The sequence below is a fragment of the Neovison vison genome, chromosome 12 (assembly GCF_020171115.1).
Source record: "Neovison vison isolate M4711 chromosome 12, ASM_NN_V1, whole genome shotgun sequence".
NCBI classification, from domain to species: Eukaryota; Metazoa; Chordata; class Mammalia; order Carnivora; family Mustelidae; genus Neogale; species Neogale vison.
Window position 1 is genome coordinate 37,756,967 of NC_058102.1, and position 18,884 is coordinate 37,775,850.

General features: G+C 34.3%; 1 protein-coding gene across 12 annotated transcripts in view; it reads left to right on the plus strand.

Moving 5' to 3' along the window:
* Positions 1-18,884, plus strand: part of PPFIA2 (PTPRF interacting protein alpha 2) — a 486,729-nt gene that overhangs the window by 387,346 nt on the left and 80,499 nt on the right. For all 12 annotated transcript variants that reach the window (XM_044229065.1, XM_044229070.1, XM_044229067.1 and 9 more), the window contains 4 exons: positions 538-629; positions 5,815-5,950; positions 7,804-8,024; positions 18,212-18,449. In XM_044229065.1, coding sequence (XP_044085000.1) covers positions 538-629; positions 5,815-5,950; positions 7,804-8,024; positions 18,212-18,449 — 687 coding nt within the window. The remainder of the gene's footprint in view (positions 1-537; positions 630-5,814; positions 5,951-7,803; positions 8,025-18,211; positions 18,450-18,884) is intronic.

Below are 18,884 nucleotides of genomic sequence, written 5' to 3' on the forward strand. Positions count from 1 at the left end.
AACTGTAATACCAATCTGAGAAAATTTTTTTAGATGTACAAATAATTCTATCAATATCAAGCTGATAATTTTAACTTATATTTGGTAATGATTTTTTTCCTCATCTTTTCCCATTCTTCTTTCTCTTCATCCATGTGTACTATAACACTTATAGAATAATCAAAGTCCTTCACTTTCTGCATAAATAAGACCTTTTGTTTATTTTTTACCTGGCTATGATTATGGCTCTGCGTTTTGAAGTGACATATACATAGCTAGTCATGATCTTAGTAGTCCCACATGTTTGCAAAAATTTAGGATTAGTGAATATTGGACAATATAGATAATTTTTTCTTTATTTCTGCTATTAACATTTTCATTACAAGGAGAAAATCAAGCATATTTTACTGTCATGTCTAATAATCTTTAATAAAATGAATATCCATCAGTTTTCCATTTTTAAAAATCAATTAAGCTTGGTATCTTGGTTTATCATAATTGAATGTTGGTATTATTGGCAATTGCTTATTTTCTGAGTAAAACTTCTTTGATTTTTAGGAAAGATTAGCAGAAGAAATTGAAAAGCTGAGATCTGAACTTGACCAATTGAAAATGAGAACTGGCTCTTTAATTGAACCCACAATATCAAGGTAACATTAAATTAAAATCCTATCTATAACTCACCAAAATCAAGATGAATTTCTTGTGATTCCATACGGCCTCAAACAAAATAAATAAGTACCTCTTATTGCTCAGCAGGCATTACCCTATGTTCACTCCTTACTGAGTTACTGTTTCTGTATTAAAAAATAATTCTCTAATTTAGTAAATTGTTCTGCAAATATGCAAAAAAGTTTAAATTATTACCTTTTGTGTTCTGCTTGTAATTACATAGCTAAAAATACATAAAAAGAGTCTTAAATGAAATAGAACTTTATATAAGGAGATTACATCTCATTCTAGGAAGAGGCGACACCTCTTTACATGCAGAAATGTTTTCAGTGTTTAATATTACTGAAGAAATATCATTGATGACAGTCCCTTAGCACCTACCTGTTTTGTTAAATTAATTGCAAATACAGAGTGAAGGAGAAATTATACAAGTATTAAAAACAAGTACATCTAGCCATACTCATCTTCTTTGCCTCGGTATCTCATCTTGGAAGTAAGAAGCAATGACATGATTATTTATTCTCTAGATATATAGAGCCAATCTAAATTATATGTTAATTTACATATAATTGTGTTTTGTGCTTAGGGCCTTTTTTTTAAGGTTAATAAGAGACCTACAAGGATTTACTCATTTGATCATTTATTTATTAGTCAACATAATCATATCATCTATCTGAAACTTTTGACCACCACAGACTTTTAGTTCATTTTTCTTGGTCTTATGCTTATCCTAAGAAAGTTAGCTCCACGGGGGCTGGAATTATTGTTTGTTTTGGTTACTATAATGAAATAAATAAACAAATAAACATTGGTATATTATACTCACAATACATATGATTGAATAAGTCAATATCTAATAAAGCATTTTCAGATACTCAGAGGAAGAATCCAAGTTACAAAATTCAAAAGGTGCTTATATCATCTTTAATATAAGTGTTAATAAAAGTAATAATGTAAGTAATAATGTAAGTATTAATAAAAATAAATGTGCTTATATTCTATTTAATGTAAAATATGAATAAAAATAAAGTTCAGCATTTTGAGTATTTCTACCATCAGTATAAGAAACGCAGTTCTGCAGGCATAAAAACACCCAAAGAACTTTACAAAATTTAAGTCTTTAATTTAGAAATCTTGTTTATTTTTCTAAATGCTTTGTTATGATTTATATATCTGAACTGAAACTATTTTTAATTCAGTGGTATATATTCTCATGGTGATGATGATGATGATGATTATGATGTGTGTGTTGATGAAGGACAAGAGCTAATAAAATATCAACAGAGTAAATACATAAAATGCGCATCATCCAGCCAACAAATTTAGTATTTTTTAATAGAACCAAATGGCCATTTTGTTGACTTGTTGATCTTTGGACTCGGAAACACAGAGTTGTATTTATAACGGGGAGGTGGGGTGTGAGGAGAGAGACAAACAAAAAATCAGACTCTTAACTGTAGAGAACAAACTGGTGGTTATCAGAGGGAAAGTCGATAGGGGTATGGGTGAAATAGGTGAAGAGGATTTAGAGTACACTTATCGTGATAAGTACTGAATAACATATAAAATTGTTGAATCACTGTATTGTACAGCTGAAACTAATATCAGTGTACATTAATTATACTGGAATTAAATATATACATATATATGATTGGAGGAAAGACAGAGTTGTAGAAGTATTGTCTAAAATTACATCAATGCAGGAAGTCTTCATGGACAGCCTAATAATGGGACATTAATCCTCAATGAAGGATCATTGTGGAAGCTTGGGAAGTACATATAGAACAATTCTTCTTTGACAGAACAGCTTGTAGTAGAAACAAAGCTAAACCAAGAATAAGAAGACTGACATCCCTGGGTCTAAGATAAACAATTACTAGCTGTTTGATTTTGGAAAGTCCATTTTCCTTAATAAGTTCAAATTTCATATGTTTTTGACATGAATTGTATATAAAATAATATTTTTATGACTGTCTCACAAGCTTACTTTGCGACAAATGAGCAAAGGGAATTTTGTAAACAGTTACGTCACAAGTATAAATAAAGTATTATAGGAATTGTTGATAGATAAACTATGGGATGGAATTTATGTTAAAAGATAACAATATTTATTGAACAGCAATTTTTTTATCAAACATCCATGCTTCTGAGTGCACAATTTAAAAAGAAATAATAGAGAAAACAGAAGATGCATGAGAATTTCATAGATCTACAGGCAGACACGTAGGAAGAGATGAGCTAAAGTTGGTCAGTATCAGTAACTAATATCCTTAGCTAGAATCTAATCTAATAATAAATTGAGTTCCAGAATGTCTGGAGAAGGTCTGATTTGGTTCAACTTTGAAGAACGGTGGGATCTGGGTCAGTGGAAAGGACAGTGGATGATATTTTAGGAATCAGAGAGATGGGTAAATGATGTTCTCTAAGAAATTTCAGACTTGGGGGGCACGTGGGTGGCTCAGTGGGTTAAAGCCTCTGCCTTCGGCTCAGGTCATGATCCCAGAGTCCTGGGATCGAGCCCCGCATCGGGCTCTCTGCTCAGCAGGGAGCCTGCTTCCTCCTCTCTCTGTCTGCCTCTCTGCCTACTTGTGATCTCTGTCTGTCAAATAAATAAATAAAATCTTAAAAAAAAAAAAAAGAAAGAAATTTCAGACTTGGTTTATCTACAGAAGTTCTCTGGTGAGATTATATGCAAAAGTAATAGGAGATTCAGGTGGGGAAACTGCACAGGCTTGTGTCTAAGAGAACCAGTGACTATATTGCAACTAAGACCTCCAAGTGACTCAAAGTACTATACACCAAAAATTATTTAAAAGTTGAAATGTATGGAAATATTGACTGATTTCTGTTAGTAATGTACCTCATGGAGTTGAATAAAAAGGAGAGACGTGAGCAGTAACTGCTTTAGATGAAGTATAAGCAATGGGCTCTTCTACAGTGGATGTTGTTTCAGGCCTTTGTTCTTTTAAGATCAGTTGTGCACTTTCTACTTGAAAGATATTGCATTGGAGATACAGTGGTAATGGTGATGAAAAATACATGTTTCAGATGGGAAATATAGGGATACTGTGAGGACAGTTACAATAGAGAGAATACAAGGGGCAACGGTAGTATAAGATAATTGGAATTTTAATCTAAGACTTTAAGAATGTTAACCACCTAAATGTGTGAAGACTATTTCCATCCAGCAGGAAGAGCAGTGTGTTCAAAGGCCTGGGATTAGAGGAAAAGTGTGAGTTGTTCAAGAAATTGAAAGGAATTCTGTATGACTGGATGGAGAGAGAAAAGACAGATAGTAACTAGTGAATCTGGAGTAAGAAAGAGGGTTCTAGGGGCGCCTGGGTGGCTCAGTGGGTTAAGCCGCTGCCTTCGGCTTAGGTCATGATCTCAGGGTCCTGGGATCGAGTCCCACATCGGGCTCTCTGCTCGGCGGAGAGCCTGTTTCCTCCTCTCTCTCTCTCTCTGCCTGCCTCTCTGCCTACTTGTGATCTCTCTCTGTCAAATAAATAAATAAAATCTTTAAAAAAAAAAAAGAAAGAGGGTTCTGGATTGTCAAGGGGCATGTAAGACCATTGAAGAGTTTTAAGCAGTGCATCGATAGGAGCAGATCTGTGTTTTTGGTTCACAGGTTTATAAATGACTTGGAGTTGAGGGATAAAACAACAAAACAACAATAAATACTCCTAGAGTGATGAGTTATAATTTCAGAATCTCCACTCTGATGACCATAGAGATATTACTCAAGCAGTGACAGAAAAAAGGTATCTAGAATGTTCTGAGGTTGACATTTAGACTATATAATAATTTCATTCATTCCTATCTTACCAGATATTTATCAGGTATTTATTATATGCTAGGAATACCTCCTTAAGCATACAGTGGTGACAAAATCTGACCTTTTTCTTCATGAAACATAGACCCTGTTACAGAGGCTGAGACAGTTCCTTTTTATGAGTAAGACCTGGCTCGTTAGTTTTTATATATGACTAATCCATAATAAAACCAGTTTGCGTGATTAAATTTCAAGTTCACTGCTATAAAAACGAATAGCTGTCCTCTGCTTGGGGGATGATTTCTTAGTTCATTTGCTTTAAAGTTCTATTTGACAGAACAAGGATTTGCATCCGTTAGAGCAGTGCATTCTACTGTTGCAAAAGCCAAGGCCTTACCTAACCTTTTCTAATCTTGACTATCATTTGGAAATGCTTGGTTTTTCCCTTTCCTTTTTCCACAAAGAGAACTAATAGAGCATAGGAGATCATCAGGAGCCCCAGTTCAAGATAAGATACAGCATTAAGCATATTTCCTACTGATGATAGATCATTTTATAGGACAGCGTGCTGTCACTGTTACCATCATTATTATAGCAATAAACTGAATTTGTTGTAAATCTGTATGTAAATAATGTGTCTAGAGAAACCTTTATTACACTTTGATTACAGTGTACTTTACTATAATGTTCCCTGAAAACCAGTGTGATAATATTTTTCTATTGGAATTTTCCAAATATTTCATCTCTAAGCAGATTTCAGAATCAAATGTGCTTACTAAAAGATTTTTCTTTATCTTTTTGAAACAGTGTCTTAACAAAAGCTGAAAAATTATCTGGTGGTATATCCTATTTTATTAAAAAACAAGATTATTAACCTTGAGTCAGTCTCATTTTAAGTATTTTGTTAATTTTCTAAATTGACAAATATAACTCTGAGAGATAGGGAATTCTAGGACCCCCAAATTATACATGTTTTACTGTTGGATTAGTGGAGAATATTTACAACAGATACAACAATGAATAACATATGTTGATATGTACACTAAATACTTCAACAAAAAACATTTCCCAGAATTTAAGCCATCTTGGTTGTCAATCTCACCATGTTTCATTTTACTACCACAACTGAAAATGATAATGAACAGATCCTTTGTATTCTAAATAGAAAATTCACTTCACTTTCAAGAATGAACCTAAGACTGGAATTTCTGGCACAAGCCTCAGAAGAGACCTCAAAGAGTCATGGCAATTCATCAGTTTTCTTCTTGAATTTTTCTTTTTTCTTGAGGGTTTATGCTTTATTTTCTATTGACAATTAAGCAGGTGATAGCGATTTGCTGGGAAGTTTAACCTTTGTGATTAGTCATATTTCATATCTTTCCTTTTTCCAGAACTCATCTAGACACCTCAGCTGAGTTGCGGTATTCTGTTGGCTCCTTAGTGGACAGCCAGTCTGATTACAGAACAACTAAAGTAATAAGAAGACCCAGGAGAGGCCGCATGGGTGTGCGAAGGGATGAGCCAAAGGTTAATTTTTTTTTTTGAATTTCAAGTCTTTGATGATTCTAAGCAAATATCTTCCTCCATCTTAGATAGAATTTTAATACTGAGAGAATTCAAACTGCTAGCATTTTTAGTGTTAAACGTGACATATAACATATTTTTAAGACTATAATGCAAAACCACTGCTTGTGCCAGAAATAAGCAGTCCCCGTGCGTGTATCCACATAAACTTATGAATTTGGTTCTATTTTTATGCTAACTTCAGACATAAAAAGATCGAAGCTCAGAAATTTTAAATGTTCACCATTACACAGTATAACAGCAAAGTGATAGACCCAAACTTGAATCTCTGTTTGTGTGGTTTCAAATTCCATGCTTTTTTATGCCTTATACTATACTGACAAACAAATGGACTTTGGGTTTGCTTGGGCACTTGTGCAATAGTATTCATATTGTTAATTAAAATTAGTTAAATATTTTAATTATAATTACTATTTTAATAAAAGTTTGAGGAAAATGTACATAGACTGTTGCAAGTGTTTCTAGAGAACACTTTATCTATAAACTTTCTCTATAGAGAACACTACAGGATAAACTGCAGTGTCAGTCTTCATTCATTTGATCAGTTTCTTAGTTATGTATATTGTGAGTTTAGAGTTGCATTTTACAAAGAAGAAATATAGTTCTTTTGTGCCCTAAGTATTTGTTCTCCCCAACCACTGTGTTGAATACTATATAACTTAATTGTCCGTATTTATATACAGGTCCTTGATACCTTGTGGTTTTTAATTGGTACCTGTGTCATGTACAAATTAATCTTTCATAGTAGGTATTTAGTATCTGTTAAATGAGTGAATCAGAAGTGAACAAATGAAAAAACAATCAAGTCCATCTTAGTTCTTTTCTCATTTGTATATGACAAATAAATTAGGGCTACTTAGTACCAAAACAATTTATAACACAAACGCTAATTCAGGTCTTCAAATCTTAAATAAATACTCTGGGAAATATCATATGATTCCTCCCCAGAAAATCATTTTACATAATCACAAAAATGAAAACCATTTTCATAAAACAGAAAACTCTAGGTCCTTTCTCTCTTACTTCCCTCTCTCTCCTACCCCCAGATAACAGCTTGAAAAACACCTGTAGGTATATTATCTGTAGGGGCACCTGGCTGGCTCCATCAGTAGAGCATGCAACTCTTAATCTTAGGGTCACATGGGATGTAGAGATTACTTCCTAAAAAAGATGTTAATTCACACGAGGGATTTATTACATCAAATAAAAAACATAGTCATGTAAATTAGTGTGGCTTGGGCTTAAAAAAATCAAGGAAGCATTTAAGTGATCAGAACAGTAGAGATGAAATTAAATCACTTTTCAATATTATTTTGATTATGCTTTGTTAGAATCTATGTAAATGAATGTTGCAAAGAGAATTATCATATAACTAGTGTGATAATATTTGCAGTCTCAGCCTATAATAAGAAAGTGTAGGTAAGACTAATTAGTATAAGAGATGGAAATGCTTTAGTACAAGTAAAAAGAGATTGTTATATTTGGAAAGAAGGAAAAATGTTTCAGACATAGATACTTTAAAGTAATTGTTAACTTGAATTGGGGTTGAACTAGAAATCATGCATCAGTTCGTCGTCATTCCTATTAAAATCTTGATATTTATGCTGACAGTATCTGCCATACTTAAGATTTCAGGGAACTATTTTATTGAAACAATGCATTAAAATGGTAATAATCATTTCTGCTTTTGCTAGGTAAACTATAAAAACATGTGTGCTTTCTGTTGATATTTTTCAGAATAGTGCTTTGATAATGAGCGATACGATGCATAGGATAATTACTCATTTCCCACACAGGTGAAATCTCTTGGGGATCATGAGTGGAATAGAACTCAGCAAATTGGAGTGCTAAGCAGCCACCCTTTTGAAAGTGACACAGAAATGTCTGATATTGATGATGATGACAGAGAAACTATTTTTAGTTCAATGGATCTTCTCTCCCCAAGTGGTCATTCTGATGCCCAGACGCTAGCCATGATGCTTCAGGAACAGTTGGATGCCATCAACAAAGAAATCAGGTGAGTTCAATTATCACTGATGGTTTTAAAGGATTAGAAGAGCTTGATACTAAAAATGACATAATTAGGGCGCCTGGGTGGCTCAGTGGGTTAAGCCGCTGCCTTCGGCTCAGGTCATGATCTCAGAGTCCTCGGATCGAGTCCCGCATCGGGCTCTCTACTCATCAGGGAGCCTGCTTTTCTCTCTCTCTCTCTCTGCCTGCCTCTCTGTCTACTTGTGATTTCTCTCTGTCAAATAAATAAATAAAATCTTTAAAAATAAATAAATAAATAAATAAAATGACATAATTAAATCAGAATAGCAGGGATCACCTAGGAGCCTTTGAATTTTAAAGCACTTTTTACATTAAAATTTACTATTTAAAGAATATTTGTGGTAATAAGGTATATTCTTAAGGTACATTTAACAGCTGCCATAAAGGTACTAAATAGCATGCAATTAATATGCAGCCAGCTCCTTAGAAGTATTTGGACATCAGACTGAAATTAACTAGAACTGAATTATTTCATACTAGATATGAAAAAATGCACTATCACCACACTGGATAATAGATGATTTCCAAGGAGTAGATTACATTATAGAGTTGAAGTTGTACAAGTTATCAATTCAAACCTTGAGAAATGTTGATAATTTCAATTTTTAACTTAGTATATATGTTCTCAAATCCCAGTGACATTAATAGTCTTTACTTACCATTAACTTGACTAACCCCATGAAGAACCTAACTGTGTCTGGTGAATTTATAGTCTTTCAAACATCAGGAAACTATTCTTGTTTTTTCTCAGTGGATGAACATTTCTTTACTATTTTGAACAATGGAGTTGTTGTTTTTTTGTTGTTGTTGTTGTTTTTCATTTTTCTGGCTCTAGCTAAATCTGTTGGCTTCCTAATATGATTCACATCTATCCAGTTCTCTACTATTATCAGCTTCTTGCACATTTCAATAGATTCTCATGTAGATGACAATAATACTTTCTGGTTTTCTCACGGTACATGCGTTCCCATCTAATCCAAAGTAACATTGCAACCAGAGAAGACTTTTTTAAAACCCAATGTGCTTAGGTAAAGGAACCCTTTATCAAACCCTTCAGTTGTCCTTAAGATAAAGAACAAAATACTCCATATTATCTACAATGCCCCACCTTCCTCGACATTCTCACCTACTCCATGTTTCATTATACAAGACTTCCAGTTCTTTGAATGTTCCTTGCTCTTTCCTTTATAGTTGCTATTCCTTTCTTCTGGAACATTCTCCTCATTCCATACCATTGTCCCATAACATTTCACCCTCTTTACTTTTACCATGAACATCTCTACCATCCTTCTTCTGTATTTTTGTTCATTTTACTGCCTTTCTTACCTTCATTAGATTGTAAATTATATAAGAACAAGAAATGTATCTTGTTTTGCCCACTGTTTTATATCTATATCTTAGCACTTTTCTTGATAAATAGAAAGTGTTTCATAAATATTTGATTAGCATAAATAGAAAAAATAATATAGAACATAAATTAAAATTAAATAACATTTATTGGCACTATGGGACTAATGATTTAACACACTGAATAGATTTGAAATCAACTATGGTTCTGTGATATTTGTTTTCATTGAAAATACATACATATACCCTCAATGACAACCCAGGTCCCTCTAGGAACTCAACTTTGTTACCTTAGGGTAGTAGAGCCCAGTTATAATCTTGGCCTAGACTAATCAAGCTGATACCCTTTTATATGTTTCCTTGCTGACCCTAATAATGTATTTAATATAATTGTTAATTTGTAAGAAATTAAGAGGTACATATAATTCAAGTATATACCAACATTCAGAAGAAATAGACATCTTGGGCAGCAAGGGAAGGTGGTAGAGTAGGAGGAATGTAAGCTCATCTCATCCCATGGATAGAACTAGTTAACACTCACATAAGTGAAAGTAACCCAGAAAATGATCTGAAGACTGAAGAACAAACTCCACAACTAAAGGTAGAGAATATATCTGTAAAAATTAGTCAAGGGATTCATAAAATAAAAGGATATAAAATGTGACACCATATGCCTAAAATGTGATGTGGAGAGGATTAAAGAATGGGTTCAAACTTAAGCAACCATCAACTTAATATAGATTGCTAATGGTAACCACAAATCAAAAACCTGTCATGGATAGGCAAAGAACAAAAAGAAAGAAATCCAAGTATATGACTGAAGAAAGCCAACAAACCATGAAAGAGAGGAGAGAAGAAAGGATCAGAGAAAAACTATAAAAACAACTGTAAAGTAACAAAATGGCAATAAATACATATCTGTCAATAATTATTTTGGATGTACAAACTAAATGCTCCAATCAAAAGACATAGGGTGACAGGTTAGATTTAAAAAAAAAAAAAAAAGGAGCGCTCTATATGCTGCCGACAAGAGATATATTTCAGACTTAAAAATGCTGGCAGGTTGAAAGTGAAAAGATGGAAGAACATTTGTCATGCAAATGGATGTCAAAAGATACTGGGGTAGCAATACTTATACTAGAAAAATTGACTTAAAACCAAGACTGTAACAAATGACAAAGAAGGACACTATATAATAAATAAAGGGGACAATCCAACAAGAAGATAGAACAGTTATAAATATGCACCCAACATGGGAGCTTCCAAATACATGTTAAGAACAAACATAAAGGAACTAACTGATAGTAATACAATCATAGTAGAAGACTTTAACTTACATCAATGGATGGATCATCCAAACAGAAAATCAAGAAGAAAACAGTGGCTTTGAATGACACACTGGATCAGATGGACTTAACAGATATATTTGGAACATTCCATCTTAAAAGAGCAGAATACACATTCTTTTCAAGTGCACATGGAACATTTTCCAGAATAGGTCACATACTAGACCACAAAACAAGTCAACAAATTAAAAAAGACTGAAGTCATACCATGCATCTTTTCTGACCACAATACTGTACAACCAGAAGTCAACCATAAGAAAAATCTGGAGAGAGCACAAATATATGACAGTTAAATAACATGCTACTAAATTAAAAATGAATTATGCCTCCATCAGAAAGGATGAATACCCAACTTTTGTATCAACATGGATGGGACTGGAAGAGATTATCCTGAGTGAACTAAGTCAAGCAGAGAGAGTCAAGTATCATATGGTTTCACTTACTTGTGGAGCATAACGAATAACACAGAGGACATTGGGTGAAGGAAAGGGGAAGTGAGTTGGGGGAAATCGGAGGGGGAGATGAACCGTGAAAGACTGTGGACTTTGAGAAACAAACTGAGGGTTTTGGAGGGGAGGTTGGTGGGGGGTTGGGAGAACCTGGTGGTGGGTATTAAGGAAGTCATGTATTGCATGGAGCACTGGGTGTGATGCGTAAACAATGAATCTTTGAACACTGCAAAAATAAAATTAAATTTAAAAAAAGAAAAAATATAAATAAATAATAAAAAATAGAGAAAAATGGTATCACCAAAAAAGAAGAAGAAGAAGAAGAAGAATCATCATCATCAATGGGGAAATCAAAGAAGAAATAAAAAGTTAAATAGAAACAAATCAAAATGAAAAATGCAGTGGTCCAAAGTCTTTGGGATACAGCAAAAGTGGTTCTAAGAGGAAGGTTTATAGCAATGCAAGATAGAAGCAAGAAAAATCTCAAATAAACAATCTAACTTTATACCTAAAGGAGCTAGAAAAATAACAAACAAAATACAAAACCAGCAGAAGGAAGGAAATAATAAAGGTTAGAGCAGAAATAAATGATAAGAAACTAAAAATAAATGAACAAACAAAAACCAATAGAAGAGATAAATGCAACTAAGAGTTGGTTCTTTTCAAAGGTCAATAAAATTGATAAACGTCCAGCCGGACTCATAAAATAAAGACCTAAATAAAATCACAGATGAAAGAGAAGAAATAATAAGCAACACCACAGAAATACAATTTTAAGGGTGGCTCAGTGGGTTAAGCCGCTGCCTTCGGCTCAGGTCATGATCTCAGGGTCCTGGATTGAGTCCCGCATCCAGCTCTCTGCTCAGCAGGGAGTCTGCTTCCCCCTTCCCCTCTCCTGTCTCTCTGTCTACTTGTGATCTTTCTCTGTCAAATAAATAAAATCTTAAAAAAAAAAAAAAGAAATACAAATTTAAGAGAATATTGTGAAAAATTATATGCCAACAAATTGGACAAACTTGAAGAAATGGATAAATTCCCAGAAATGTATAACCTAAAACTGAAGCAGTAAGACATAGAAAATTTGAACAGACCAGTTATCAGCAATGAAATTGAATCAGTAATCAAAAACTCCCAACAAACAAAAGTTCAGTACCAGATGAATTCACAGGCAAATTCTACCAAACATTTGAAAAAGAGGTAATATCAATTCTTCTCAAACTATTCCAAAAAATACAAATTAAACTTCCAAATCCATTCTATGAGGCCAGTATCACCCTGATTCCAAAACCAGATAAATACATTGCCAAAAAAAGAGAACTGTAGACCAATATCTCTGATGAACATAGATGCAAAAATTCTCAACAAAATATTTTTTTCCCTGTTTCTCTGTGCATTTATTATTTTTGGACTTCAATACATTTTCTATTAATTTTGTTTAAGACAAAATTGGCTCTGTGTAAGCCAACTTGATTGCTGTCTCTACCAATGTCTTGTTATGCACAAACCTAACCAATATGACATCATCCTGATGCTTGTTTAATTTCAGCAGAAACCACCCTCACACCCAAGGATTGAAACCGAACTCTCTGGGTGTATGGTCGCCTGGCTTCAAATTTACCCATTAGGTCATTATGCAAACTACATTTCTCCATCTTATCCACAAATGATATTTTTAATGACCCTGTGAGTAGCTTTGGTGGAATCCAGGAACACTGCCACAGTATTTCTTCTTAACAAAATATTAACAAACCAAATCCAACAATACATTAAAAACATCCACTATGATCAAGAGGGATTTAGCCCCAGAATGCAAGGGTAATTAAATATTCACAAATCAATGTGATACAGCACATCAATGAGAAAAGGGTTAAAAAACACGTGATCATTTCAACAGATGAAGAGAAAGCATTTGGCAAAGTACAATACCCATTCATGATAAAAACCCTCAACAAAGTAGATTTAGAGAGAAAATATCTCAACATAATAATTAAGGTTTTACATGAAAAACCCATAGTAAGTATCATACTCAGTGATGGAAAACAGTTTTTTTCTTAAGGTCAGGAACAAAACAAGAATGTCTATTCTCACCACTGTTATTCAACATACTACTAGAAGTCTAGCCATAGCAATTAGACAAGAAAAAGAAAGAAAAAATGTCCAAATTGTAAGGAAGAACTAAAACTTATACTAATTACAGATGACATGATATTGTTTATAGATAATCCTAAAGACTCCACCAAAAAACTACTAGAACTGATAAATGAACTCGTTAAGGTGGCAGGGTACAAAATCAATGTATGGAAATCTGTTGCATTCCTATACACTAAAAATGAAGCAGTAGAAAGAGAAATGAAGAAAATAATCCCATTTACAATTGCATTTTTAAAAAATAATAGAATATGTAGGGATAACTTAACCAAGGAATTGAAAGACCTCTACTCCAAAAACTATTTAACACTGATGAAAGAAATTAAAAACAACACAAAGAAATGCAAAGATATTCCATGTTCCTGGATTAGAACAAATATTGTTAAAATGTCTGTACTACCCAAAGTAATCTATAAATTTAAAGCGATCCCTATCAAAATAACAACAGTATTTTTCACAAACTAGAACAAACAATCCTAAAATTTGTGTGGAACCACAATAGATCCTGAGTAGCCAAAGCAATCTTGAAAAAGAAAATCAAAACTGGATGTATCACAACTCCAAACTTCAAGTTATATTACAAAGCTTTAGTAATCAAAACCGTATGGTACTGGCATAAAAACAGACACATTGATCAGTAGAACAGACCAGAAATCAGAGAAATAAACTCAAAAGTATATGGTCAGTTAATCTTTGACAGAGGAAGAAAGAATATTCAATGGGGAAAAGACCAGTATCTTCAACAAATAGTGTTGAGAAAACTGGACAGCCATGTGCAAAAGAATGAAACTGGTTCCACGGTTTCATTCTTTCTTCCACCATACACAGAAATAAATTCAGGGGCACCTGAGTGGCTCAGTGGGTTAAAGCCTCTGTCTTCAGCTCAGGTCATGATCTCAGGGATCAAGCCCTGCATTAGGATCTCTGCTCAGCAGGGAGCCTGCTTCCCCATCTCTCTCTCTGCCTGCCTCTGCCTGCTTGTGATCTCTCTCTGTCAAATAAATAAATAAAAATCTTTAAAAAAAAAAAAATGCCAAAACACTCATTCAAAGGGATATGTGCAACCCTATGTTTATTGCAGCATTATTTACAGTAACCAGACTATAGAATTAGACTAAGAGTCCATTGATAGATAAACAGTAGAGAAGTGGTATATACATACAATGGAGAATTATTCAGCCCTAAAATAGAATGAAATCTTGGGGCACCTGAGTGACTAAGTTGGCTAAATATCTGACTCTTGATTTTGGCTCAGTCATGATCTCAGGGTCATGAGATTGAGCCCTGCCTCAGGCTCTACATGGAGCCTGCTTAAGATTCTCTTGCTGGAGGAGAGGTGGGTGGGGGAATGGAGTAACTGGGTGACGGGCATTAAGGAGGGCACTTGACCTAATGAGCACTGGTTGTTATATGCAACTACTGAATCACTAAATTATATGTCTGAAACTAATAATACAGTGTATGTTAATTAAATCAAATTTAAATTAAAAATTTTACCAAAAAAATTCATATGTTGCAGGTGTACAACATAACCAACAAAATCCCCCTCTTCCTCTGCCCCTTACCTCCCCTCACTCATGGGTGTGCATCTATGTGCGCTCTTTCTCTCTCAAAAAACAAAACAAAACAGAACGAACTGAAATCTTGCCATTTGCAACAACATGGGTGGAGCTAGAGAGTATAATGCTAAGTGAAGTAATTCACAGAAAGCCAAATACCATACGATTTCACTAATATGTGGAATTTAAGAAACAAAACAAACAAGCAAAGGGGAAAAAGGGAGGCAAGCCAAGAAACAGACTCCTAACTGTGGAGAACAAACTGACGGTGACCAGAGGGGAGAGGGTGGGAGAATGGGTGAAACAGGTGTTGGGGATTAAGGAGTTCATGTACCATGGTGAGCACTGAGTGTGTATGGAAGTGTTGAATCACTCTATTGTACACCTGAAACTGATGTAACACTATGTTAACTATACTGAAATTAAAATTTAAAAACTTGTTATAAAGAAGAAATAAAGCATCTTCATAAAAACAGTGGCAGCATCTTTGTAAAAACTGCTAACACTAGAATTTATTTCTGGTTAAGATTTTTCTTCTTCCGCAAACTGTTGTTAACCATTAAAAAAAAATTCCTCTTTTCTGGTTCCCTTAGTTTACGAATTCTCCCTTAAAGGAAGGGATTAAATTACTTCATTTGCCACTGCCTCGTTTGTTATTTAATCTGTGCATCTGTAGTTAGCTACTATTTTGAGTGCCTTACTTTTGTGGTCTTATGTATTATTCCATCCTTTTTAATGATTTATGTGGGACTCTCTCCCCAACGCATTAGGACATTTCAAAGGGAATCTTTTCTCTTCCTTCCTCCCTCCCTCCCTTTCTGTCTCTCTTTCTTTCTTTCTTCTTTCTCTGCATTAGGATTCTAAAGATCAATGGATTATCATTTTTCTAAATAAACTGAACATATCGGTAGCATTTGATTTCCTGTTCAATTAAACTTCAGTCTACCTATTACTCGGTTTATTTCTCTAGGTTTGACTTTCCTTTACAATTAATACAATGTCTAGTGTTCATAACTAGTTTATTTGTAGAAAAAACAATTTTTCTGAAGGAGTCATTTCCCACTAGGCATTTTAAAGTACAAGATTTCTTTTTGTTGTTGTTGTTTTTCTAAGAGGAGACATTTTTTTCCATTGGAATGTGTTTAAAGCGTTAATAATGTTGTGTTCTATTACTTGACTAAGCCTTTCTTTGGGATTCTGATCTTTGGGTGAACTTAAAGTGTACCCATGAAAATAAAGTTCAAAGTAAGAGAATTCTTATTCTTTTTAAAAAATATTTTATTCATTTATTTGAGAAAGAGAGAGAGAGCACACAAGAAGAGAGCAGGAGCAAGGGGAGGAAGGGCAGAAGGAGAGGGACAAGCAGACTCCCCACTGAGCAGGAAGCCAGTCATGGGGCTGGATCCCAGGACCCTGGGATCATGCCCTGAGCTGAAGGCAGACGCTTAACTGACTGAACCACCCAGGCACCACAGAATTCATATTCTTTGTGGAACTGAAAAATTATAACTAAGTAAATGTGTCTCAGTCTTTGTTTACTTAAATTTTGGAAGCAGTTTTAAGTTCACGCAAAGTTGAAGGTTCACGCAAAGTATAGAGATTTCCCGAATATTCCCAGGCCTCCCACATGCATGGCCTCCCCCATCATTAACACCCTTCCCCATAGCAGTATATTAAAGTTGATGCACCTATACTGAAACATAATAATCACCCAATTTCCATTATTTACATTATAATTTACTTTTGATGTTGTGCATTCTGTGGGTTTGGAAAATGTCTGATAAGTATCCATCCTTATGGTATCATACAGAGCATTTTTCACTGCCATAAAAATCCTCCCTGTTCTGCCTATTCAACCCTTTCCCCCTGCTGACCTCTGACAACCATTGATCTTTTCCTGTCCCTGTAGTTTTGCCTTTTCCTAGAGTGTCATATAGTTGGAATCACACAATACGTAGCCTGTTTAGATTGGCTTCTTTTGCTTAGTTATATGCACTTAATGTTCTTCCATCTCTTTTCAAGGCTTGGTAGTTCATTTTCTTTTAGCCCTGAGTACTATTCCATTGTCCGGATATACCACAGATTATCCCTTTACCAACTAAAAGAGATCTTGGTTGCTTTTAAGGTTTGTCAATTATGTATAAAGTTGCTATAAACATCTGTATGCAGGTTTTTGTGTAGATTTAAGTCTTCAACTCCTTTAGGTAAATACCAAGGAACACAATTACCGAATGATATGGTAAGAGTATGTTTAGTTTTGTTAAAAAAAAAACAAAACAAAACAAATAACTGGTTTCCAAAGTAAATATGCAAAAAGAAAACTTTGCAGTTATCATAACCTTGGATTTAAGGACTATGTATCATAGATCCCAATAAGCCATTTGCAGTTAATGGGAAACTATCTCGGGAGAGGTTGTTGATCACCATTTTAAAATCAACTGCTGCTACACAGTTTCATTGTAACAATATACAAAATATGTATAGATTCGACTTAAATAGGATATTTTATATGTATAGAGACTTAAATAGGATATTTATGTAACCCAGCTAAAGCTCTTTGTTCTTTGCATGTCTCTAATAGCTAATTTGTACATATTCTTGAAGCTTCTCCGGGTAATAGTGCTTTGTCTTCTCAAAAACATTTATAGCAACAGTTGAAACAATTTCTTTTATTCTGTATGTACATATCTATCTACCTGTGATTAGATCATCTCCATATTATTACATTGCCTGGTGCTTTTTTGAAGTTGACTTGGCTAAGTAAGTATTCTTAAAAAAATGTCTCAGGGTTTTATTTGACCAAATGATAATTATGAGTGACCATTTGTTGAAGATTCCATCAGTTATACTTTTTCATCAGGTGGGAGGTCAAGTTCAGTATCTTTGTTAGGATCTGAGTTCCTAAAAGTCTCAGTTATTGGCTCCTCAGTCCAAATGTAAGATTAGGATGAGTGGCAGGAAAAAAAAAAAAAAAGGATTAGTAGCAGAAATTATCTAGGCAGGCAAGGTTTTAAAAGGTTTAGCAGCTGGGAAAAAAGTTTTAGCAGGTAGTAGTACAGAAAGAGGGTTAGACTGAAAGTGGGGAGGAGTTATATATCACTTGAAAAAAAGGATTTTCTGAATTTCAGCCAGAAAGCCTCTGGAATTTTTTGAAAGTTATATCGTTGCCTTAGAGAAAAGAAAACGTTAGATTTGGTATAAAATATTTACAGAGCTCTTTATTTATTTATTCACTTATTTACATGAATTCCACCTACCATCTTAGCACCGTATCATGGATCCAAATTAAACTGTATCTTTCAGGCTAATTCAGGAAGAAAAAGAATCTACAGAGTTACGTGCTGAAGAAATTGAGAACCGAGTGGCTAGTGTGAGCCTGGAAGGCCTGAATTTAGCAAGAGTCCACCCAGGAACCTCCATCACTGCCTCCGTTACAGCTTCTTCGCTTGCCAGTTCATCTCCCCCGAGTGGACACTCAACGCCAAAGCTCACCCCTCGGAGCCCTGCCAGGGAAATGGATCGGATGGGCGTCATGACACTGGTATGATGATATGCACGAGAAAACCTGCCCCCATTAGGATGAATGGTGCATGAGCTGATACTTACTGGGTGTTTATTCTAAGGACCTTCTGTGTTTTTTGTTGTTTTTCTTTTTTTTCACAACATCCCTATGTGGTAGGTGCAACTATTTATACCATTATGAGACAAACAAATGTAGCCTACAAAGGTGTAATTTTCTAAGGTCACATAATAAGTAAATAGAAAAGCAGTAGTCTAAATATCCCAGCAGCTATCTGAATGACTTAAACCATTAAGTAAATTTTCATGGGATCTTGATCAAGTAAATTGGGTCTTGGTATTTTATTTTTAAGGCAATAAATCACACACAAAAAAACCCCACATTATTATAATTGCTTCAATAGAACAACATAGAATATTAACATTTTAGAATATAGGTAATATAATTTTAATAAGA